General features: G+C 41.0%; 1 protein-coding gene across 6 annotated transcripts in view; it reads right to left on the reverse strand.

The window, feature by feature from the left end:
* The window catches only part of LOC126292314 (pecanex-like protein 1), a 274,150-nt gene that overhangs the window by 53,220 nt on the left and 195,044 nt on the right, over window positions 1-25,886 (reverse strand). For all 6 annotated transcript variants that reach the window (XM_049986247.1, XM_049986250.1, XM_049986251.1 and 3 more), the window contains 5 exons: window positions 23,549-23,918; window positions 10,864-11,052; window positions 9,494-9,687; window positions 4,393-4,620; window positions 1,933-2,108 (listed from right to left, as the gene is read on the reverse strand). In XM_049986247.1, the coding sequence (XP_049842204.1) occupies window positions 1,933-2,108; window positions 4,393-4,620; window positions 9,494-9,687; window positions 10,864-11,052; window positions 23,549-23,918 (1,157 nt within the window). The remainder of the gene's footprint in view (window positions 1-1,932; window positions 2,109-4,392; window positions 4,621-9,493; window positions 9,688-10,863; window positions 11,053-23,548; window positions 23,919-25,886) is intronic.

Genomic DNA, 25,886 nt, shown 5'->3' on the forward strand with positions numbered 1-25,886 from the left:
AAGACCACAAAAGTAAATAAATGAAAATGAAAAGAAATTGGCTACATTGACATGGGTAGTATGAGCAAGAATAAAAATAAAACTGTTTGCCATGGCAAAGGTGGGGAAAAACAACACAAATTACCACAATATACAAGTTCACAAAACAACTTTTCCTGTTTGTTGTCAGAGAATGCTCAACTAATACAACAAAGTCCTACAGTATATTAAAAACAAAGATTCCAAAACTTACCAAGCGGGAAAGCACCGGTAGATAGGCACAATGAATAAAACACACAAACACACAAACACACACACACACTCACAGAATTTCGAGCTTTTGCAACCGGCAGCTGCTTCGTCAGGAAAGAGGCTGTCCTTTTTTCCCCCTAAGGGAAGTCTTTCCGCTCCCGGGATTGGAATGACTCCTTACCCTCTCCCTTAAAACCCACATCCTTTCACCTTTCCTTTTCCTTCTCTCTTTCCTGATGAAGCAGCCGCTGATTGCGAAAGCTCGAAATTCTGTGTGTGTGTGTGTTTGTGTGTTTTATTCATTGTGCCTATCTACCGGTGCTTTCCCGCTTGGTAAGTCTTGGAATCTTTGTTTTTAATATATTTTTCCCATTTGGAAGTTTCTTTCTATTTTATTTACAAAGTCCTACAGTAGTCATACATAGCCAAAGTTGTAATTATGACCTCAAAAAACTAAACTTTTGTGATTAATTTTTTGTTTGTTTGCATACAAATGTCTGCATTCCTGGTACACATCAAACTCCCTAGCCCTAAGTATCTCAACATACTACTGAGGAGTGAAAACCAAATGGCACAGGCCACTGATAAAGTGGACTATCGTGCGGCAATTCATTTTCTGTATTTGACGGGGAGCAAGGCCGTAGCTATTCGGCCCGATACACTAAATCTGTAGGACAACAATACATCATTATAAGAGGCAGTGGTTTGGAGGCACATATGCTTCAAGTTTGATTAAATAAGTTTGAACAATGAGAGATGGCATGGCAGAGCAACTCTTTGTGAAGAAACTGAAATTTTCAAGAGAAGTGGGGTTCCAAGTGCTGTGAGACTGGCAAATCAGAATCGAGGTGATAGTGGAAAATACAAAAATCAGTTTGCAACACCTTGCACGATATTCTTTACACGACAAAGGTCACTGCCTGCTACTTTCGCCCACTCAAAAGCAGAAACAAAGCACCAAAACTAATGTTGTAAAAATGTCAGAACAATCCAGATGGCTCCTTTAACCACCTAATCGCTAGAGGCAACATCTGGGCGTGTCCCTACAACCTCAGGAAAGGAGCCAAGCAAGCAGTGGAAATGAGTGGATTTACCACCACCAAAAAAAGGCGAAGATCCAGCCGTAATCGAGCTATGTGATGTAGACTATTTTTTTTTTGTGACAGTCATAATCTGGCATTAACAGATTATGTCCAATCTGATGTTAACAGACTGTCTGTAACAGTAACATGCTACCACAATCTCCTGGCAATATTAAGGGAGTCTGTCAGTATACAGTGTCACAGGAAACTGGGCCATTTTTGCACCATGGCAATGCCTCAACTCATTACACAAAGCACACTGTCAGACATGCTGCTTCTTTGGGTTGCCAATTTTGCTCCAGCCTTATATTCTCCTGACATGGCACACAATGACTCAGATAAAGAAACCACTGCATGGCAGTAATCTCCAGCACAACTAGGTGATTTTCCAGGTAGGATGTTTGCCGATCAGCCAAAATGCAGATTTACATAACCAAAGCCTCCCCAGTGTCATCTACTATCGGGAAAAATTTGTCGCACAGAAGAGTGAATATGTAAAGAAAGACTTTTGTTCCCGCAGTTTGATTTTCTTTTTCTTTTTTTAGTGATAATTAAAACATTACGATTATCCATCACACACGTCAACAGTCACACAGAAATACCTGAATGCATCAAATACCTTGAGACAGTGTTATGTGAGGCAGCCCCAAGCGTTCGTCTCCCGAGCAGACTCAACGCGAAGCACAGGGACACCAACGTCGAGTCGCGTCCTCGATCCGACAACTGCGCCAACAGTGTCTCCGAACTGGATGCCTCGGCACCGCTGCTGCTAGCTTTTCTCGCAATCTCTGCTTCCTAAAAGAGTGCCGTACACAAACACTGAACAAATCTGGATATCAAAGACAACCTACGTGTCTATTACTGTGAGCATCTCACTAAAAGTACACAGGTGTACTGCCACTATAATGTAACACAGTATTCTTAGTATTATGGCTACACAATGCCAAACCACCCAAGACAGAGACAAAGGGATAATGAAGGCATTAATTTAAAAATAGAATGTGCATTACCCAGTCAAATTCTGGCTATTTATTACAAGACATTTATTTCTAATGGAATACTAAAAAACAGGTAAATAAATGAAAAACATATCAGATTTCATAGCCATAGGCTTTCATGGCATGTACTTACACCTTGGTGAGTCTTGTTACATGGGGATTATGCATATCTCTGTGCCTAGCATTTCATCTCCTAGTGCTAGAGATATCTTCGACCCTTTCTTGTCAAACCATGGTCTAATGCCTATATAACAAAAATTACCAAAGTTTTCCCAATGTCTTATCAAAACCAGCTCTTCTCCATGCAAGTGAATGTTGGCTTCTCCATCAGAACAAACAACACCCAAAGGGACATATCTTTCCGCAACAGAATGAGAGGTGAGAAAAAGTAAGAAAACAATGTCACATAAAAGAAATGGTATACAGAAGTACAAATTAAAAATTAAAGTGTCATCAGAAAGTTGGGGGACATCCGTTAATTACAGGAGGGTCTGGCGCCATTTTATTTTATTATTTTATTTATTTATTTTGAGTGGGGTGGGGGTGGCGTCCGCATGCTTTATGTGAGGTTTACCTTACTATCTTTAAACAATTAAATTTATTTTATATGTTCACATTTTTGTTTCATACCATTAAAAACACCAACTTGTTGCTTAAATTAATTTTATAAATGTTATTTCTTCTTATTATGGATATTCTCTGAATATTTTCTGCTATCTGGCAGCTTTCGAGACAGGTACTTAAATTAAACTTGTTATAGTGCACCTTAAATGTAGTTGTCATTTTCAGCTAGAATTTCACAAAAAAATGTGGAACACAGATTGAGAAAGTTTATTAAACAATATTTTTAATACATGATTAAAAACACTTCATTTTAAACATTCTAACCCTGGTTTGTATTTGGACGGACAGACATACAAATAGGTATATGGACAAAAATGCTCCATGAAAATAGTATTAAGTGTTTTGATGGAACCCTAAAAAAACGGATCTGTTATTGATATACAATGTACATTAAATATCACTGAAACTTTACTTACTTTGCAGATGAAATACAATATTGTTTGTACCTTCCTTTGAACTTTAGATTATATAGTTTTCAATCTTTTCATTTATGTGATCACTAAGAGTATTCTTGTCACTGAACTTCAGCTTCGTTTCCTTCTACAAACTATTAACTTCTTGCTGGTACGTTTGTTTCAACTTATCAAGATATCACTTAACATACGCATTGTAAAAGTTTTGATACAAATTTTTGAACACAATAACATTTGCTTTGTATGCTTTGCACAATATCATGACTAACGCATTGACTGACAGTGATATTGAACCACATGGCATGCAACTCCTCGAATGGAATCCAAAACTTGCACAGAGCTCATTTCAAATCAAGGAATCCCAGGCATGCATTCAGTTCATATTGGTGGGAATTTTAATATTGTCTATGCTAAAGAATAATTTTATAAAATAAAATGTTATTCATTTTAATAATGTAGATTCCTTGAATTAAAAAAACTAATGTGAGATTTTCTTTGCTCCTCCCCCTTTAAAAGATATTTCCTGTTGTCTTATTACAGGTCCCCCTCTCTCATTTTGATCTCATTTAATTAATGGACATCCCCGCATCAGGATTCCAAAGAACAGTCTGGTACACAAAGTGCTCCAATATCGCAGCTGAGGAACGTAGGGTTGTAAAAAGACTATGTTGTCACTGAGTTCAGCATTTTGTGTTTTCACAGAATGGCAATACACCCAATCTGCTAATGGATGATTTCTGGGCTTTGGTGTTTGCCATTTCTGACCCTCCCACAATAATATGAACCTATGTCAAGAATTTTCCTGCCTCCTCCTCACTAACCTGTCCTGGAGAAATGTTCAATATTGTGTTCCAGAGCATTTAAATATCACAACTCTATTTCAAATAATTTCTTAGTTTCTTAATGGAAACAATAACACAGAGGACAAGCAATCACTCACCAACAAATGAATGATGGGTTGTGTATAAGTACACTCAGAAGAGCTCTAATGAATGGAAGCATTGTCTCAAAACATGGAAGCACTAATTATCACAAGATACCAACCTTCCTCTTACTGGCACAGAAGTGAATCCACTCGAGGTACACATTGCAGAAACTGGTCCGTGTAATCCCAGATGCACGGAAATCGTAGTCCTCATCTATATTCATGTTGAACACGGGGTCCAAATCGACAAAAGATCTGTCGAGTGTCGGCCTCAGAGCATCTAGGATCGTCTCCGAAGTCAGCCATTCCAGAAGGCGTGGGGAGCGAATGGCATAGAACACTATACTCTGGAAATTTAAATTCATGATTCACACAGTAATACTTACAATTTTCTTCCTAGTGTTTTAATAATGATCAGGTAAAAATTATTATGGTTCTGAGATCATGTGTGGATTAAAAGCAACTTATCCACTGAGGAAACAGAAGACTTGTGGAGTGAGAGAGAGGAACAAACACAAGAATGTAGCGTGGCAGCTCAGTTGAATGATTTTTCAGTAAATATTTCATATAATACAGTACTGACTAAATGAATGCAAACAGTACTAACTATTGCATGTTTGCTGAAAGTAAAAAGTTTCATTAATATTATACACTCCTGGAAATGGAAAACAGAACACATTGACATCGATGTGTCAGATACTTGCTCCGGACACTGCGAGAGGGCTGTACAAGCAATGATCACACGCACGGCACAGCGGACACACCAGAAACCGCGGTGTTGGCCGTCGAATGGCGCTAGCTGCGCAGCATTTGTGCACCGCCGCCGTCAGTGTCAGCCAGTTTGCCGTGGCATACGGAGCTCCATCACAGTCATTAACACTGGTAGCATGCCGCGACAGCATGGACGTGAACCGTATGTGCAGTTGACGGACTTTGAGCGAGGGCGTATAGTGGGCATGCGGGAGGCCGGGTGGACGTACCGCCGAATTGCTCAACACGTGGGGCGTGAGGTCTCCACAGTACATCGATGTTGTCGCCAGTGGTCGGCGGAAGGTGCACGTGCCCGTCGACCTGGGACCGGACCGCAGCGATGCACGGATGCACGCCAAGACCGTAGGATCCTACGCAGTGCCGTAGGGGACCGCACCGCCACTTCCCAGCAAATTAGGGACACTGTTGCTCCTGGGGTATCGGCGAGGACCATTCGCAACCGTCTCCATGAAGCTGGGCTACGGTCCCGCACACCGTTAGGCTGTCTTCCGCTCACGCCCCAACATCGTGCAGCCCACCTCCAGTGGTGTCACGACAGGCGTGAATGGAGGGACGAATGGAGACGTGTCGTCTTCAGCGATGAGATTCGCTTCTGCCTTGGTGCCAATGATGGTCGTATGCGTGTTTGGCGCCGTGCAGGTGAGCGCCACAATCAGGACTCCATATGACCGAGGCACACAGGGCCAACACCCGGCATCATGGTGTGGGGAGCGATCTCCTACACTGGCCGTACACCTCTGGTGATCGTCGAGGGGACACTGAGTAGTGCACGGTACATCCAAACCGTCATCGAACCCATCGTTCTACCATTCCTAGACTGGCAAGGGAACTTGCTGTTCCCACAGGACAATGCACGTCCGCATGTATCCCGTGCCACCCAATGTGCTCTAGAAGGTGTAAGTCAACTACCCTGGCCAGCAAGATCTCCGGATCTGTCCCCCATTGAGCATGTTTGGGACTGGATGAAGCGTCGTCTCACGCGGTCTGCACGTCCAGAACGAACGCTGGTCCAACTGAGGAGCCAGGTGGAAATGGCATGGCAAGCCGTTCCACAGGACTACATCCAGCATCTCTACGATCGTCTCCATGGGAGAATAGCAGCCTGCATTGCTGCGAAAGGTGGATATACACTGCACTAGTGCCGACATTGTGGATGCTCTGTTGCCTGTGTCTATGTGCCTGTGGTTCTGTCAGTGTGATCATGTGATGTATCTGACCCCAGGAATGTGTCAATAAAGTTTCCCCTTCCTGGGACAATGAATTCACGGTGTTCTTATTTCAATTTCCAGGAGTGTAGTTAGCTATATGCTGCAATCCAGTAAAGCTTTGTCAACCTAGGTTGTTTTGCTTTCATTGAAAAATGTCTTCAGTGAGTGTGATGAAATTTAATTTTTTTCTGCTTTTATATGAATATTATTTACTGATTTGGAGCAGATTGTTTCTATGTGAGCGTATATACAGCACAATTACTTTCAGTTAGTTTTTCTTTCGTTTCTCCTGATGTATCACTGCACTGAGTGTTTGACAGTATCATTTTTTTAAACATGAAAGTATGGGTTAAAAGGTCACAAAGAAATATAATTTACTACAGTACGTAAAACAAACTGACATCAGTAAGCAGTCATGACGAGTTCTTACCGCTGCATTCTGAGTTCCAAGATATTAACCTTAATTATCATGCAGTTGTGATCTTAATTTACTTCATCTGCATTACTGAGTTGGCTAATAGTATCATCACGGGCAGGAGGGGGGGGGGGGGGGGATCACCATGTTATCAATAGTTTTTCTTGGAGCACTTATTCACTTCCCACAGAATACCAGTGTTCTGTGGAAAACAGTTTGGGATACGCTGCAACAGGGTAGTGAATACACCCCTTGTACCAGGAGGATGTGGTATCGTGGAGTGGGCACAGGCACGGTTCAACAAGCAGGTAGCCTAGCACGCTATTCTGTTTCCGCGGTTCTGTTGGCCACATCTATTGTACAGCACAAGAAGCAATGTGTTTCAATGAATGTGATCAGTAGAAGTTGAACTTTTACTTATCCTATCATAGCATACATTCAAATACTTAATAATGTTTTCTGGTTATTATTTTAAAATGTTATTAGAACATCAGGATGTGACACATTGAAATTACAAAATACAAGTTAATGACAGCTTCACTGTGACAATATTGTAATGATGAATTGTTAATTATGGTTTACTTGTCTTATATTGTACATAATCTAAATCATTTGATTCAGGTACAGGAGACACATCAAACTGTGGTAGAATTTCACTATAAACAAAGAACACCTGATGTTAACAACCAGCATCCTAACAATAATACAATTTTCAAAACAATGGAAAATCCAGGATGAAATGTAACAATATTATGAAAAGGACAGTTGCTACTCACCATATAGCAGAGATGCTGAGTCCCAGATACAAACAACAAAAAGACTGTTACAAATAAAGTTTTCGGACAGTAAGGCCTTCTTACTGGCTGAAAGCTTTATTTGTGACAGTCTTTTTGTTGTGCGTATCTGGGACTCAGCATCTCTGCTATATGGTGAATAGCAACTTTCCTTTTCATAACATTGTTAATAATACAATTTTGTTATATGCACACACAATAAAATCCAACACTTAATTCCCCCTTGCTCAGTAGCATTTCTCCCACAGTATCTGTGGTAGCCTTTTTTCTAAAATTTCTGGCTTCATATTAAACATGTTTTTGACTGTTAAACCTGTTGTATATTGTCATTGCCAAATACTGTGGAGTCTGTGCATATAATTTCAATTGGTGTGTGGGTAGCATAAAATTATTTTTGTTTCTTGTGTTAAATGTATGCTTAAAATGATCCTCCTCGAATAATTTTTGTCTGCTGTGGAGGAAGATTAAAATTTCATAAATTTATATGGAGGGAACAGTTAGGATTTGTAGTTTCCAAAATAATGAGCGACAAGACTCTGTTTGCCATGCAGTACACATGCATCAGACAACATTCTTTTGTAGTTTCAATATTCGTGATATATTACTTGAACATCCCCAGAAAATTATCTCATATCTAATGATGTATTCAAAATAACTATGATGAGGAATTTTTTATGTAGTCAGGTCAGTGGGATTTGCTAGTATTTGCATTGCAAATGCAAAACTGCTTAGTTTATTTGATAGGAAGTCAATACGCATATTGCAGCTTAAGATTTTGTCCATATTTAGTCCCAGAAATTTGTCTGTGTCAATTTCTTTCATAGGTTGAGTGTTATGTTGCATTTGAAGTTCCACACATTTTGAATGTTTGGTTTTGAAATGTACCATATGGATTTTTACAATGTTCAGTTTCAACTCATTTAATTGGAAACAGTTTTCTAAGGTACCAGTGTACTTACGATTGAGTTTGGAATGTTTTTTGCATTGTCATCTTCAATTAAAACAGAAGCATCATCTGTAAACACAACTGGCAGGGAATTTATACTGATGGGTAAGTCATTTACATAGAATAGGAACAGGATTGGCCCCAAAATGGAGCCTTGAGACACACCTTGAGATACTATACCCCATTTAGAGTAATAATTCATTGTGTCTGAGATGATAGTTACCCTTTGTTTTGTGTTGTGTAAGTATGATGATAGCCAGTTTAGAGGACTGACCTTAATCCTGCATTCGTCTAATTTGTAGATAAGCAAGTCATGGTTGGTGTGTGTGTGTGTGTGTGTGTGTGTGTGTGTGTGTGTGTGTGTGTGTGTGTGTGTCAAAACTTCCATCAGATATGCATTAAAGTATACTCATTACGAAATGCTCCTATGTATTTTTTAAACACAGGTCATACTAATATTTAGCTTAACAACCTAGTAGGAGTGTTATATTAATGTCTTGGATTCTGATTTTTACAATGAACGTCATCAAAGAAAATTTCTACCAATGCACATATTTTTATTAGTACACGCTATATGTGCATACAGCAAGGATGTTAAAGTCTTGTTTACTGTATGATAGGCAATGTATCTTTGACAGTCACAGCACCACTGAACATTATCCCCACCAGAAACAAGGAAGTTTGTCAGTAGACAACTCAGTTTGACAAATTCTTTCATCAGCAATTACATCTGGACTTATGACAAAGATATTTGAAACATGATTTAGCATTAGCAATTTCGGAAGTGATAATGAACTGCCCAAATCAATAACTAAAACATGAGAATATTGTTGTAGCACACTACATCCAATTTTGAATATTCTGTACATTTGTTTCTTTTTATCACTATGTGTCATATGCTGATATTTCTGACAGGTACTTCCCTCAGTATTGGAATACTGAAAAAATATAAGAATGTGTTTAATATCAAATGCAACCATTTAACTTAGACAATTTTTGCGATGCATTTCATAGGCAATCAAACAGACTCACAAAAAAACAAATTAGTGTTTGGCGATTACCAGATACAAAGCTGTAGTCACGCACCTTGACATAGTACGTTATGAGGACTTTGCGGAAGTCGAAGACCTGCAGCATGGAGACGGCACTGTTGTCCGAGATGCTGTACCCCTCTAGCACGTACTTGGTGGCAGTGACCTCCCAGGCGAGCCAGCGCTGGGAGAAGGCCGCGTTGGCGCTCAACATGTGTGGCAGGTGGCCCGGCTCGCAGCAGCAACACCCTGCCATATTTATGAGAACTGGTAGAGTGAGTTTGTTGAGTTAAAAGCTATTTAGCAGCATCAGCTCTGCGATAAGAAACATTTAAGCACAAAAAATCCTTTCTGTCCTCCTATTTTTATGTCATCAGTACTTGTCACTAGAACATATCCTTTTCTAATAAAAACTCATCCTAATTTTAACTTCTTTACTTATGATACTGTAGTCATCATGAATTCATTTAAGATTGAAACAGTGGGTCAAACACAGCTGTCAGTAGTTCCCCACCTCCTATCCTTGTTATCTACCTCTTTCCTACTGTTTATTCTATTATACAGATTTCACTGCTTGTCACTACTTTCCAGGCACTTTTCTTTCACAGCAGGTCTCATTTAACCAAAAGGATGAAAGCCCTCAGCAACCTCTGTCTTCTGTCAGGCAATTAAGGGGACCACACTGTGGTTCAGGTGGGAAAAAAAATTGATTTTCAGTTTTCATAATATTTCGATAGACTAAGGTTTTATTTAAGTACTCTGAAAAGGATTCTGCTGATTTTTTTTTTTTTTTTATTTTTTTTTTCCCCCCCCGAGCATTCAAAGAGCATTTTCCTACCACGTGTGTTTATGTGCCATGCCCACTTTTCTGTCACCCACCTTTCTGCAAACATTTTAGATCTTTATATCCCCTACATTGCATATTAGGGATTTTTTTTAATTCCCGAGTGTGTTGGCTATCCTTGGGATCCAACAGTCGGTATTCTTTTGTTTCTGCTGTTTGTAAACAACACGCCTTCAAACACGTGGTTAGTTTTTTTCAAATGTGATTGCGAGTAGTTATTATACTTATGTTTGCAGTGCTTGCAGAATATGATACCATCCTACATATGCTGTGAATAACAGCCATCCTTTAACACTTCACTGGGATACGCACAAAGTTTCGTTAACTTTTACTGATTTCACACTGTTAAAAATGAAGTGCCGAGCTCTATTTAATAGGAGGCTCTACGTCTAGTCAAAATGCTAGTCTGATTTTCTGTAACACTAAATTACATTCATTGGGTGACAGTGCGCAAATGTAATAAAATGTGTTCCGGAATTCGTGTAATACATCATCAACCTGGATGTTGTAATACAACACAAGATGAGAGGGAAAGCTCCTTCCCCTCTACGAAAAGAGCCCTCGCCCCACAGAAAACTTACCGTCATTATCCTCGACTCCTTCCGAGATGGCCTCCACCTCCCTCTGCTGGCAGTAGGTGCCACGGAACTCGAGGCCTCGCACCTGGAACGTGACCAGGCCATTGCCCAGCTCCACGATGTGCACCAGGCAGTTGAGGTAGTCTGACGCCAGCACGAAGCAGTCCCCCTGGGAGACAGGGCCCCACCGTCCTGCGGACAACGTGTTCACTGTCGACTACCGCTACTAGTCTTTTATCGGCCGTTAAAGCAGTAACGATATTAAATGACATCGACCCTAGAGTAGCTGTGCAGGTGTATGTCTATTCAGCAGTAAAGGAGCACACCGTCTGAAGGCTTATCAATATTTTTCAATCACTTATGTGCACATCAAGCACTCGACTTTACACTTATTTTCTTGTACATTTATTCCTTAATGTTACTTCCAGCTAATAGGAAAATCCAGTTCTACTGAATGGTGCGTTACACAACTTCAACTACAGGGTGATCCGTATAAACCTGAACTACTTCATGGGAAAGTTGTTTTACTGATCTCAATAGCTCTGGGATGATCTGAAGTATGACTTGCCATTTGTTGTTTCCACACACAGGGTTCTTTGTCTGTACAGTGCTGTGCTTGCTCGGCGTGTTGGTTCATTTGTAGCCTCATCAGTTGCAGTTTGGACCACGTGACAATAACGAGAAAATGAGCCTGGACTATTAGACTGGAATACTCTCTTTCAAATTCTGAAGGTGGCAGGGGTAAAACACAGGGAGCGAAAAGCTATTTACAATTTGTACAGAAACCAGATGGCAGTTACAACAGTCGAGGGACATGAAAGGGAAGCAGCGGTTGGGAAGGGAATGAGACAGGATTGTAGCCTCTCTCCGATGTTATTCAGTCTGTATATTGAGCAAGCACTAAAGGAAAAAAAAGAAAAATTTGGAGTAGGTATTAAAATCTGTGGAAAAGAAATAAAAACTTTGAGGTTCACCGATGACATTGTAATTCTGTCAGAGACAGCAAAGGAAATGGAAGAGCAGTTGAACGGAATGGACAGTGTCTTGAAAGTAGGATATAAGATGAACATTAACAAAAGCAAAATGAGGGTAATGGAATGTAGTCGAGTTAATTTGGGTGATGCTGAGAGAATTAGATTAGGAAATGAGACACTTCAAGTAGTAAAGGAGTTTTGCTATTTGAGGAGCAAAATAACTGAAAATGGTCAAAGTAGAGAGGATATAAAATGTAGACTGGCAATGGCACGGAAAGTGTTTCTGAAGAAGAGAAATTCGTTAACGTCGAGTATAGATTTAAGTGTCAGGAAGTTGTTTCTGAAAGTATTTGTATGAAGTGTAGCCATGTATGGAAGTGAAACACGGATGATAAATAGTTTGGATAAGAAGAGAATACAAGCTTTCGAAATGTGGTGCTACAGAAGAATGCTGAAGATTAGATGGGTAGGTCACATAATCAACGAGGAGGTATTGAACAGAATTGGGGAGGAGTTTGTGGCACAACTTGACAAGAAGAAGGGACCGGTTGGTAGGACATGTTCTGAGGCATCAAGGGATCACAAATTTAGCATTGGAGGGCAGTGTGGAGGGTAAAAATCGTAGAGGGAGACCAAAAGATGAATACACTACGCAGATTCAGAAGGATGTAGGTTGCAGTAAGTACTGGGAGATGAAGAAGCTTGCACAGGATAGAGTAGCATGGAGAGCTGCATCAAACCAGTCTCGGGACTGACGACGACGGCGACAACAACAACAACAACAACAACAACAACAGTCTTTAGTTGCAGAAATGGGCTTTACACACTGCGAGACTGGGTTTTTATTGTGAAAACATAACTGGAAGACAAGACTCATTGGATATAACACAATGGGCATCCCAGAGAGAATTCAATGTGCCTGATGCACCAACAAAGGCAACAATTTTACTGACTGAAAGAAAGATGGAGATGACTGGTGAACTAAATAGTGGCAGTGATAATCATAAACCATTACCGAGTGCAGATGTTCCTGATAAGTTTCGAAGATGCTTGGACAACTCCCCAAGGAAATTGTTGTGTCAATTGAGCCAGGAGACAGACATTTTGTATGGCACATATCAGAGAGTTGCGATGGAATAGGCACTGCAATTACATGGAGTGCACATGAGGCAAACATTGCAAGAAACAGATCACGAGGAAAGTACATTTTATTGTCTACGATTTCAGGAGTTTCTTATTCAACGTCCAGACAGCATCTCCATAAACTGGTTTACAGATGATGCACGGACTGACCTGTCGGGTTACATCACAAAAAAGCAGTCACTGGGCTGATGTAAACCCCTATATCATCCACGAAACACCACTGGATGATGATAATGTTAAGTGTGTTCCAGGATTACTGACTCATTTTCTTTGATATGACCATAGACGCTACAGTTTATTCGGGCCTCTTTTTACATTTGTGGAGCAGCCGGATGACGTCAAACTCACAGAAAGTAATTTCTAACAAGATGGAGCAGTGTGTTGCATATTTAACACTTCACTGCGACTTGGAACCAGTTTCAAAAAATCACACCCCATGACTTAACTTACATGTCCATTACTTTGCATTAATATACAATGTCTCCATATTCATCCTTTTACTCAAAGTGCATCTTGATGAACATATTAATGAATTCCACGCAAACTGTCTGTTGATTGTTTTCTTTTTTCCTTATCATTGCCAACTAAATCTTTAAATTCATGTTAATATTGTTCTAAAGCCATTTTATAGGAAATATGCGGTGCCCAGTGATTATGGGTCTACATAACATACACTAAAAATTCTCATCCTTCTCCTCCAAAAGCAACTTTGAATCCTATTAATTTATACCAATGGAAATATTCAGGTCTTGAAAATATAATGTCAGTGGGTAGCTACAAAAAATCTACTTACCAAGCGGCAGCAGAACTCTTAGTGTACCCCTGCAATCCAAGCTGTTGTATGGGAGAGACCTACATATTAATGACAGATTCAGCTGTTTCAGTATCATCCGCAATTCCTTCATCATGCTCTGGAACAGGCGTCACAGAGTGAAGAGAAACTGATCTCAGTGAATGAATCTCGGAAAACTGAAGCCAGGAGTACACGTATAAAAATGTATTAAATTTTGAAAGCTTTCAGAGCCAGTTGCACCTTCTTCTGGCAGAAGGGTTGAAGGGGAAGGAAGAGGGGTGAAGGAAAAGGACTGGTGAGGTTTAGGACAAGGGGTAGAGTTTGGTAAAGTCACTCAGAACTCCAGGTCTGGTGTTTTTTTTTTTTTGTCATCAGTCTACTGACTGGTTTGATGCGGCCTGCCACGAATTCCTTTCCTGTGCTAACCTCTTCATCTCAGAGTAGCACTTGCAACCTACGTCCTCCATTATTTGCTTGACGTATTCCAATCTCTGTTTTCCTCTACAGTTTTTGCCCTCTACAGCTCCCTCTAGTACCATGGAAGTCATCCCCTCATGTCTTAGCAGATGTCCTATCATCCTGTCCCTTCTCCTTATCAGTGTTTTCCACATATTCCTTTCCTCTCCGATTCTGCATAGAATCTCCTCATTCCTTATCTTATCTGTCCACTTAATTTTCAACATTCGTCTATAGCACCACATCTCAAATGCTTCTATTCTCTTCTGTTCCGGTTTTCCCACAGTTCATGTTTCACTACCATACAATGCTGTACTCCAGACGTACATCCTCAGAAATTTCTTCCTCAAATTAAGGCCGGTATTTGATATTAGTAGACTTCTCTTGGCCAGAAATGCCTTTTTTGCCATAGCAAGTCTGCTTTTGATGTCCTCCTGGCTCCCTCCGTCATTGGTTATTTTACTGCCTAGGTAGCAGAATTCCTTAACTTCATTGATTTCGTGACCATCAATCCTGATGTTAAGTTTCTCGCTGTTCTCATTTCTACTACTTCTCATTACCTTCGTCTTTCTCCGATTTACTCTCAAACCATACTGTGTACTCATTAGACTGTTCATTCCATTCAGCAGATCATTTAATTCTTCTTCACTTTTATTCAGGATAGCAATGTCATCAGCGAATCGTATCATTGATATCCTTTCAACTTGTATTTTAATTCCACTCCTGAACCTTTCTTTTATTTCCATCATTGCTTCCTCGATGTACAGATTGAAGAGTAGGAGCGAAAGGCTACAGCCTTGTCTTACATCCTTCTTAATAGGAGCACTTCGTTCTTGATCGCCCACTCTTATTATTCCCTCTTGGTTGTTGTACATATTGTATATGACCAATCTCTCCCTATAGCTTACCCCTACTTTTTTCAGAATCTCGAACAGCTTGCACCAATTTATATTGTCGAACGCTTTTTCCAGGTCGACAAACACTATGAACGTGTCTTGATTTTTCTTGAGCCTTGCTTCCATTATTAATCGTAACGTCAGAATTGGCTCTCTCGTCCCTTTACTTTTCCTAAAGTCAAACTGATCGTCACCTAGCGCATTCTCAATTTTCTTTTCCATTCTTCTGTATATTATTCTTGTAAGCAGCTTCGATGCATGAGCTGTTAAGCTGATTGTGGGATAATTTTCGCACTTGTCAGCTCTTGCCGTCTTCGGAATTGTGTGGATGATGCTTTTCCGAAAGTCAGATGGTATGTCGCCAGACTCATATATTCTACACACCAACGTGAATTGTCGTTTTGTTGCCACTTCCCCCAATGATTTTAGAAATTCTGACGGAATATTATCTATCCCTTCTGCTTTATTTGACTGTAAGTCCTCCAAAGCTCTTTGAAATTCCGATTCTAATTCTGGCTCTCCTATCTCTTCTAAATCGACTCCTGGACAGATAATAAGGAAAGACTGGTTTTTGGGGACTGCACCGAATATGATTTGAAAACCCAAAGATGGAAGATAGGGTAATATGCAAGAAAGAGTTGTTGTTGTTGTTGTCTTCAGTCCTGAGACTGGTTTGATGCAGCTCTCCATGCTACTCTATCCTGTGCAAGCTGCTTCATCTCCCAGTACCTACTGCAACCTACATCCTTCTGAATCTGCTTAGTGTACTCATCTCTCGGTCTCCCTCTACGATTTTTACCCTCCACGCTGCCCTCCAATGCTAAATTTGTGATCCCTTGATGCCTCAAAACATGTCCTACCAACCGATCCCTTCTTCTAGTCAAGTTGTGCCACAAACTTCTCTTCTCCCCAATCCTATTCAATACCTCCTCATTAGTTACGTGATCTATCCACCTTATCTTCAGTATTCTTCTGTAGCACCACATTTCGAAAGCTTCTATTCTCTTCTTGTCCAAACTAGTTATCGTCCATGGTTCACTTCCATACATGGCTACACTCCAAACAAATACTTTCAGAAACGACTTCCTGATACATAAATCTATATTCGATGTTAACAAATTTCTCTTCTTCAGAAACGCTTTCCTTGCCATTGCCAGTCTACATTTTATATCCTCTCTACTTCGACCATCATCAGTTATTTGACTTCCTAAATAGCAAAACTCCTTTACTACTTTAAGTGTCTCATTTCCTAATCTAATTCCCTCAGCATCACCCGATTTAATTTGACTACATTCCATTATCCTCGTTTTGCTTTTGTTAATGTTCATCTTATATCCTCCTTTCAAGACACTGTCCATTCCGTTCAACTGCTCTTCCAAGTCCTTTGCTGTCTCTGACAGAATTACAATGTCATCGGCGAACCTCAAAGTTTTTACTTCATCTCCATGAATTTTAATACCTACTCCAAATTTTTCTTTTGTTTCCTTTACTGCTTGCTCAATATACAGATTGAATAACATCGGGGAGAGGCAACAACCCTGTCTCACTCCTTTCCCAACCACTGCTTCCCTTTCATGCCCCTCCACTCTTATGACTGCCATCTGGTTTCTGTACAAATTATAAATAGCCTTTCGCTCCGTGTATTTTAACCCTGCCACCTTTAGAATTTGAAAAAGGGTATTCCGGTCAACATTGTCAAAAGCTTTCTCTAAGTCTACAAATGCTAGAAACATAGGTTTGCCTTTTCTTAATCTTTCTTCTAAGATAAGTCGTAAGGTCAGTATTGCCTCACGTGTTCCAACATTTCGACGGAATCCACACTGATCCTCCCCGAGGTCTGCATCTACCAGTTTCTCCATTCGTCTGTAAAGAATTCGCGTTAGTATTTTGCAGCCGTGGCTTATTAAACTGATAGTTCGGTAATTTTCACATCTGTCAGCACCTGCTTTCTTTGGGATTGGAATTATTATATTCTTCTTGAAGTCTGAGGGTATTTCGCCTGTCTCATACATCTTGCTCACCAGCTGGTAGAGTTTTGTCAGGACTGGTTGTCCCAAGGCCGTCAGTAGTTCTAATGGAATGTTGTCTACTCCGGGGGCCTTGTTTCGACTCAGGTCTTTCAGTGCTCTGTCAAACTCTTCACGCAGTATCGTATCTCCCATTTCGTCTTCATCTACATCCTCTTCCATTTCCATAATATTGTCCTCAAGTTCATCGCCCTTGTATAAACCTTCTATATACTCCTTCCACCTTTCTGCCTTCCCTTCTTTGCTTAGAACTGGGCTGCCATCTGAGCTCTTGATATTCATACACGTGGTTGTCTTCTCTCCAAAGGTCTCTTTAATTTTCCTGTAGGCAGTATCTATCTTACCCCTAGTGAGATAAGCTTCTACATCCTTACATTTGTCCTCTAGCCATCCCTGTTTAGCCATTTTGCACTTCCTGTCGATCTCATTTTTGAGACGTTTGTATTCCTTTTTGCCTGCTTCATTTACTGCATTTTTATATTTTCTCCTTTCATCAATTAAATTCAATATTTCTTCTGTTACCCAAGGATTTCTAGCAGCCCTCATCTTTGTACCTACTTTATCCTCTGCTGCCTTCACTACTACATCCCTCAGAGCTACCCATTCTTCTTCTACTGTATTTCTTTCCTCTATTCCTGTCAATTGTTCCCTTATGCTCTCTCTGAACCTCTGTACAACCTCTGGTTCTTTCAGTTTATCCAGGTCCCATCTCCTTAATTTCCCACATTTTTGCAGTTTCTTCAGTTTTAATCTACAGGTCATAACCAATAGATTGTGGTCAGAGTCCACATCTGCCCCTGGAAATGTCTTACAATTTAAAACCTGGTTCCTAAATCTCTGTCTTACCATTATATAATCTATCTGATACCTTTTAGTATCTCCAGGGTTCTTCCACGTATACAACCTTCTTTCATGATTCTTAAACCAAGTGTTAGCTATGATTTAGTTGTGCTCTGTGCAAAATTCTACTAGGCGGCTTCCTCTTTCATTTCTTAGCCCCAATCCATATTCACCTACTATGTTTCCTTCTCTCCCTTTTCCTACACTCGAATTCCAGTCACCCATTACTATTAAATTTTCGTCTCCCTTCACTATCTGAACAATTTCTTTTATTTCATCGTACATTTCTTCAATTTCTTCATCATCTGCAGAGCTAGTTGGCATATAAACTTGTACTACTGTAGTAGGTGTGGGCTTCGTATCTATCTTGGCCACAATAATGAGTTCACTATGCTGTTTGTAGTAGCTTACCCGCATTCCTATTTTCCTATTCATTATTAAACCTACCCCTGCATTACCCCTATTTGATTTTGTGTTTATAACCCTGTAGTCACCTGACCAGAAGTCTTGTTCCTCCTGCCACCGAACTTCACTAATTCCCACTATATCTAACTTTAACCTATCCATTTCCCTTTTTAAATTTTCTAACCTACCTGCCCGATTAAGTGATCTGACATTCCACGCTCCGATCCGTAGAACGCCAGTTTTCTTTCTCCTGATAACGACATCCTCCTGAGTAGTCCCCGCCCGGAGATCCGAATGGGGGACTATTTTACCTCCGGAATATTTTACCCAAGAGGATGCCATCATCATTTAATCATACAGTAAAGCTGCATGTCCTCGGGAAAAATTACGGCTGTAGTTTCCCCTTGCTTTCAGCCGTTCGCAGTACCAGCACAGCAAGGCCGTTTTGGTTAATGTTGCAAGGCCAGATCAGTCAATCATCCAGACTGTTGCCCCTGCAACTACTGAAAAGGCTGCTGCCCCTCTTCAGGAACCACACGTTTGTCTGGCCTCTCAACAGATACCCCTCCGTTGTGGTTGCACCTACGGTACGGCCATCTGTATCGCTGAGGCACGCAAGCCTCCCCACCAACGGCAAGGTCCATGGTTCATGGGGGGAGGAAGAAAGAGTTTACTTTCAAAAAATTGTGCACAAGTTAATAAGGACAAAAAGCTAAGTGCATTATATGTGACAGAGGTGGAAGGGGGTTGGGGAAAAAAAAGGTTGGAAAATGAAAAATGTAGAAAACTAAATGGGAGTGAAGAAAGGAATAGTTACTGTGAAGAAATGCCGAGACCGAATAAATTAATGTAAATTAAGGCCAGATGGGTACCAACAACCAAAGACATGTTGTAGCACCAGACCCCAGCTGCAGAGTTATGAGAAACTAGTGTATTGCGAGCGGGGGGGTGGGAGGGGGGTGGCGGGGGTGGACCAGGTTAACTTGTGCACAGGCACACAGGCACGGGGGGGGGGGGGGGGGGGGGGGGGGCGTGGACCAGATTAACTTGTGCACAATGTTTTGTTAGTAATCTCTTTTTTGTGTATTTTGTGTATTACCCTTTCTTCCATCATTAAGCTCTCAGGTTTTCTAATCTCGTCCGTTGCAGTCCCCAACAATTAGTCTTTCCTTACATCCCACCTGGTAAGTCTTCCCTAACCCAGAGTTCTGGGTGACTTTTCTGAAGTCTACATCCTTCCCTAAACCTCACCAGTCCTTTTCCTTCGCCCCTTTTCCCTCCCCTTCAATCTTTCTATCAGAAGAAGAAGCTATTGGTTCAAAAAGCTTGCAAACTTTAATACCTTTTATACACGTGTTCTCCTACCGCCGCTTTGTGAGCAGATTTGTTATCCATCCACTCACATTACATTTTTAAAAACTTATTATTTTCATTGGTATATATTGATAGAAATCACAGTTTTTTTTAGAGGAGGAGGAGGAGAAATCGTCCCATAATTGCCGGGCACTCAAATCTCCCATAGAATGGCTTTAGAACACTATGAATAATGAATTTAAAAATTTATATTAAAAACAAAGATTCAAAGCCTTACCAAGCGGGAAAGCACCGATAGACAGGCACAGAGCTCTTTGCCTTTAAATATGTCTGCTTGTGTCTGTATATGGATTTGTGTGTGTGTGTGTGTGTGTGTGTGTGTGTGTGTGTGTGTGTGTGTGCGCGCGCGCATGCGAGTATATACCTATCCTTTTTTCCCCCTAAGGTAAGTCTTTCTGCTCCCGGGATTGGAACGACTCCTTACCCTCTCCCTTAAAACCCACATCCTTTCGTCTTTCCCACTCCTTCCCTCTTTCCTGAAGAAGCAATCGTTGGTTGCGAAAGCTAGAAATTTTGTGTGTGTGTTTGTGCGATATTTTATTGTGCCTGTCTACCGGCGCTTTCCCGCTTGGTAAGTCTTGGAATCTTTGTTTTTAATATATTTTTCCCATGTGGAAGTTTCTTTCTATTTTATTTACATCATTAATTTAAAAATTTAGTTGACGATGGGGGAAAGAAAAGCAAACCGAGCTAAAAAATGTAAAGAGTATGGAGATGCTATATATTAGTGCAAATCCTCCCCTCACCAATCAACCACTGACCTTACCTCTGGTGTGGAGGTTTGTGTGCCTCAGCAATACAGGTAGCCGTACTGTGCAATGACAGTGGAGGGGTATCTGTCGAGAGGCCAGACAAATGTTTCGTTCCTGAAGAGGGGCAGCAGCCTTTTCAGTAGTTCAGCGATAACAGTCTCAATGACTGACTTATCTGGCCTTGTAATATCAACCAAAACAGCCTTGCTGTGCTGGTACTGTAAATGGTCGAAAGCAAGAGAAAATTACAGCCTAAATTTTTCCCCCTGGCACGCACCTCTACTGTACGGTTAAACAATGAAGGCAACCTTTTTGGTGAAATGTTCCAGATGTAAAACAGGACATCATTATCAGATGAAACAAAACTCGTGTTCTTTAGATCGGATGGTGGTATGTCAGATCCCTTAACTGGACAGGTAGGATAGAAACTTTAAAAAGGGAAATGGACAAATTAAAGTTAGATATAGCGGGAATTAATTAAGTTTGGTGGCAGCAGGAACAGGAAAAAAAGAAAAACATTATCAGATGATCCGAAATGGATTGCAGACCTCACATTTTTGGCGGACCTGACTGCACACTTTAACACCCTCAACAATACGCTGGAAGATGAGAAGATCTTATTTATAATTTGACGGGGAAAGTGGAAGTATTTCAAAAGAAAACTGCACTGTGGATGGGGCAACTCCTGGCTAAGAAAACTGCTCGTTTTCCTAAGCTCTCTGGCATTTTTACAGAAAGGGTGTGAATTTTGAAGAATTCATTGTGGTTTCAAAAGGCAGGGACAGTTTTTCAGGACGCTGCAAAACATCTGTTACTGAGCTGCCTTTGAAGGTCTTTGCCATTACATCTGAGAGCATCCCTGTGTATCTGCAGTTAAACTGATCAACCTGCAAGGTAATTCCCATTTGAAAGACAAATTTATGTTAAAACTGTCTACGACTTCTACGAAGTTTTTCTGGTATGAGTTTCCATGTCTCCATAATGACGCTGAAAAAATAACAATGTTTGAATCAATGTAGGTGTGAAAGATTATTATTATTATTAGTATCCTAAATAATCAAAGTAGCAACCTGAGTGAAAAAAACAGCAAAACGGTCTGCATATGCTGCGTGCAAACTATTTGTGTCAGATACAAATTTTAACATGTCTTCAGCAAATCAAAAATAACCAAATAACAGTGAAAATTTGTCTTATTTGTAACCTATGTTGTTTGAGAAATGTAGCCATTGCAGTGTTGGTAGAGCAGTTTTAGATAATAAAATTTAATTCTAGCGGCTCATGAAAGAAACATTTATTCCATCCCTAAAGACATGCTATAGAGACTTCTCGTTTTTGTACCCTGCTATTCCTCCCATTGCCTGCCCTATACCTCTTCTGTCCCCACACAGCCCACCACAGCAAAGATTGTTGCTCACCTCACAGGCAATCACAGTCACACCTTAGCACTTGGAGAGGACAGTGACCACACGTGTCAGTGTGTGTGTGTGTGTGTGTGTGTGTGTGTGTGTGTGTGTGTGTGTGTGTGTGTGTGTGCGCGCGCGCGCGTGTGAGAGAGAGTGAGAGAGAGAGAGAGAGAGAGAGAGAGAGAGAGAGAGCTGCACTTGTGCGAGTGTTTGTATGGGTTTTCCATATCTGAGGAAGAAATTAACCCAATAGAGGAATATTTCTAGTGTTCTTTTTCACTGCACCTTCCTGCAACTCAACACTTCATCTACATGGTGAGCAGCAAACTATCACTTCCATATTACTGTTACTCCACCTCAGAATTTCCATCATTTGATTTTTCTCGAAATTTGTAAGGATTTTACAAACAACAATGTGGCACGCTCAGTGCTGCTGTTGTAATGTAGTTACGAATCAGCTTTTATTTTCATTTTTGTAGGTGTATTCTGACCAACAGTCAGCAAAAATATAATATCACTCTTCAAGATGAGTTCTACAGGGCTTCAGACATTTGAAGTTTCTAACAAAGAATAATACAAAACTATGCCTGACAAAATAAGTTTAACATTCCTCACACAACTACATAGCCATTTAATGCACATTGCCCACAGTTTCCCTATCTTTTCACTCAGGCAGTGTGGTGTGGTAGTAGGGAAGCATGCAGTCAGTCACAAAGGATCTATAGGCCTGCAGAGTTCTTGGCTGTCACTGTTCTAAAGCATACGTAGTCCACGTATTTAAGGATGTAACAATAAAAAATGATCAAGATGACACTACACATGATTTCATCATCAGACATAACATAAAAAGATAATTTTATCTCCCCTGAGCTCCTGTTATCAAAGAGAGCATCAGAAAGGTGATTAAGAATGGCATAACAGGTACTAGGTGGTAAGACGCATCTTAAAACATCGAGCAGTCATCAGTTTGGTAACGGAGAGAATGTGGGCAGTAAAAATTGCAGAGGGAGACTTAGAGATGACCACAGTAGAGGGGTTCAAATGGATTTGTGTTGCAGCAGTTATTCAGAGATGAAGAGAATTATGCAGTGTTCTATAGCACGGAGAGCTCTGACAAACCAATCAGCAGCAACAACAATAACGACAGCAAAACGTACTAGATGTAGGCTCCAGGATTACCGAATACCTGATGGAGGGGAAGGGTGGAAAAGGTATATGAAGGGAAGAAGTGGAGGGGAAGGGGGAGGAGGAGGGGAGAAGGTAAAGAGATGACAAACAGGATTAACTTAAAAATTAATATGCATAAGAAGGAAAAAGGAGAAGTCTAAGAATGTCTCTACAGATACTCAAGTCTCTCAAAAACATGCCTCGAGTACAGTTCTCTCTTTTTACTGGCTGCTACAAGATCACTATTAAGATTTTTAACTGTCACTTTCACTTCCTTCACCTCCGACAATGTTTGAAAAAGTGAAAAATGCTGAGTCGCATCTGTATTCGCACCTGAATCATCACTGTAAATATTTCAAGGAAAGAAATATAAAAGGAGCTGTCAAATTTTGAGTGGTTGCTGTTATTGTAAGAGATACTGATTAACTTCAGAAGTTGCTGTACCACACAGAGCATACCGAGAATGAGGTCTCCACAGAGCGAGCGCTGCAGAGAACGGGTGAGGTGCTCGTAGAAGATGGAGTTGAGGTTATTGTCGTCTGCACCCAGACTGCGGTGCTCCAGGAGGTGTGCCGCGAGCCGCGTGTTGCTGTGATCGGCACGCCGTGTCTTGTAGTCGCGCTCCCAGAACTTTACCGGCCTAGCGTAAGAGGCGAGGAAGACTGCCGAACCGAGGAACGGATTGAGAGGTGCCGACACCAGGGCAGACAGGGCTGCCTGGGCGAACAGCATGGCAGAGTGGGGCACTGAGAATGGCTGTGCAAAGGCATGGAATGCCGATCCCCACGTGATCTGCCAAGGGGCGATGTACGTCACCACAAACTGCACCTGTTAAAGGAGAAAAAAGGGAAGTCTACATTCGGCTAGAAGTATACACAGATGTAATAAGAATATTTTCTAAAATAGAATTATGTCTACCACTCATACCCACAATGAACTGCTAAGTAAAAACACAAGAACATAAAAGAATACATATTTGTCTTTTCTGTTGTCAAACTTTCATTCATTCTCAGAGGAACGTCGTTACTGGACAAGTGTGAGCTTCCTGTCCGTCCGCCCTGTATGTCCATTTATCCCTGCTGTCACTTGCCTTTAAATACACTACTGGCCATTAAAATTGCTACACCACGAAGATGACATGCTACAGACACGAAATTTCACCGACAGGAGGAAGAGGCTGTGATATGCAAATGATTAGCTTTTCAGGGTATTCACACAAGGCTGGCGCCGGTGGCGACACCTACAACGTGCTGACATGAGGAAAGTTTCCAACCGATTTCTCATACACAAACACCAGTTGACCGGCGTTGCCTGGTGAAACGCCGTTGTGATGCCTCGTGTAAGGAGGAGAAATGCGTACCATCACGTTTCCGACTTTGATAAAGGTCGGATTGTAGCTTATCGCGATTGCGGTTTATCGTATCGTGACATTGCTGCTCGTCTTGGTCGAGATCCAATGACCGTTAGCAGAATATGGAATAGGTGGGTTCAGGAGGGTAATACGGAATGCCGTGCTGGATCCCGACGGCTTCGTATCACTAGCAGTCGAGATGACAGGCATCTTATCTGCATGGCTGTAACAGATCGTGCAGCCACGTCTCGATCCCTGAGTCAACAGATGGGGACGTTTGCAAGACAACAACCAACTGCACAAACAGTTCAACGACATTTGCAGCAGCATTGACTATCAGCTAGGAGACCGTGGCTATGGGTACCCTTGACGCTGCATGACAGACGAGTAGCGCCTGTGATGGTGTACTCAACGACGAACCTGGGTGCACGAACGGCAAAACGTCACTTTTTCGAAGCAATCCAGGTTCTGTTTACAGCATCATGATGGTCGCCTCCGTGTTTGGCGACATCGTGGTGAATGCACATGGGAAGTGTGTATTCATCATTGCAATAATGGCGTTATCACCCAGCGTGATGGTATGGGGTGCCATTGGTTACACGTCTCGGTCAGCTCTTGTTTGCACTGACGGCACTTTGAACAGTGGACGTAACATTTCAGATGCATTATGACCCGTGGCTCTCCCCTTCATTCGATCTGTGTGAAACCCTACATTTCAGCAAGATAATGCACTACCACATGTTGCTGGTCCTGTACGGGCCTTTCTGAATACAGAAAATGTTTGACTGCTGCCCTGGCCAGCACATTCTCCCGATCTCTCACCAATTGAAAACGTCTGGTCAATGGTGGCCAAGCAAGTGGCTCATCACAATACACCAGTCATTACTCTTGATGAACTGTGGTATCGTGTTGAAGCTGTATGGGCAGCTGTACGTGTACACACCATTCAAGCTCTGTTTCACTAAATGACTAGGCATATCAAGGCCATTATTACGGCCAGAGGTGGTTGTTCTGGGTACCGATTGCCATAAACGTCTTTCTTCACAGCTCCAAAATTATGTTCTCTTTACATTTATTTATTTATGAAATTTGACATAAAAATATGTCTCTCTCTCAAATTAACAAGTTCATGGAATGAAAATTAGAAATAAGAATAACCATCATAGAGATTTAAAGTTAGTTAGTTTGGTCCCAAAAGGTTTCGCCTATTACTCAGGAACACTCATTTTCAATGACTTGCTAGCAACCGTTAAAAGTTTTGCTACTAATAAAGTTCATTTTAAGAGGTGCCTAAATGATTTATTAGTGGCCAGTTTCTGCTACTCCATTGACAAATTTCTTAGTGGAACCTATTTATGTATATAATATTAATAATATCCCATAACCTTAGCACTGCATAAAGTATGACTTCTGCACTTCATTAATGTAGTAATGAGATCAATGTA

This window comes from Schistocerca gregaria, chromosome 9 (assembly GCF_023897955.1).
Source record: "Schistocerca gregaria isolate iqSchGreg1 chromosome 9, iqSchGreg1.2, whole genome shotgun sequence".
Classification (NCBI taxonomy): Eukaryota; Metazoa; Arthropoda; class Insecta; order Orthoptera; family Acrididae; genus Schistocerca; species Schistocerca gregaria.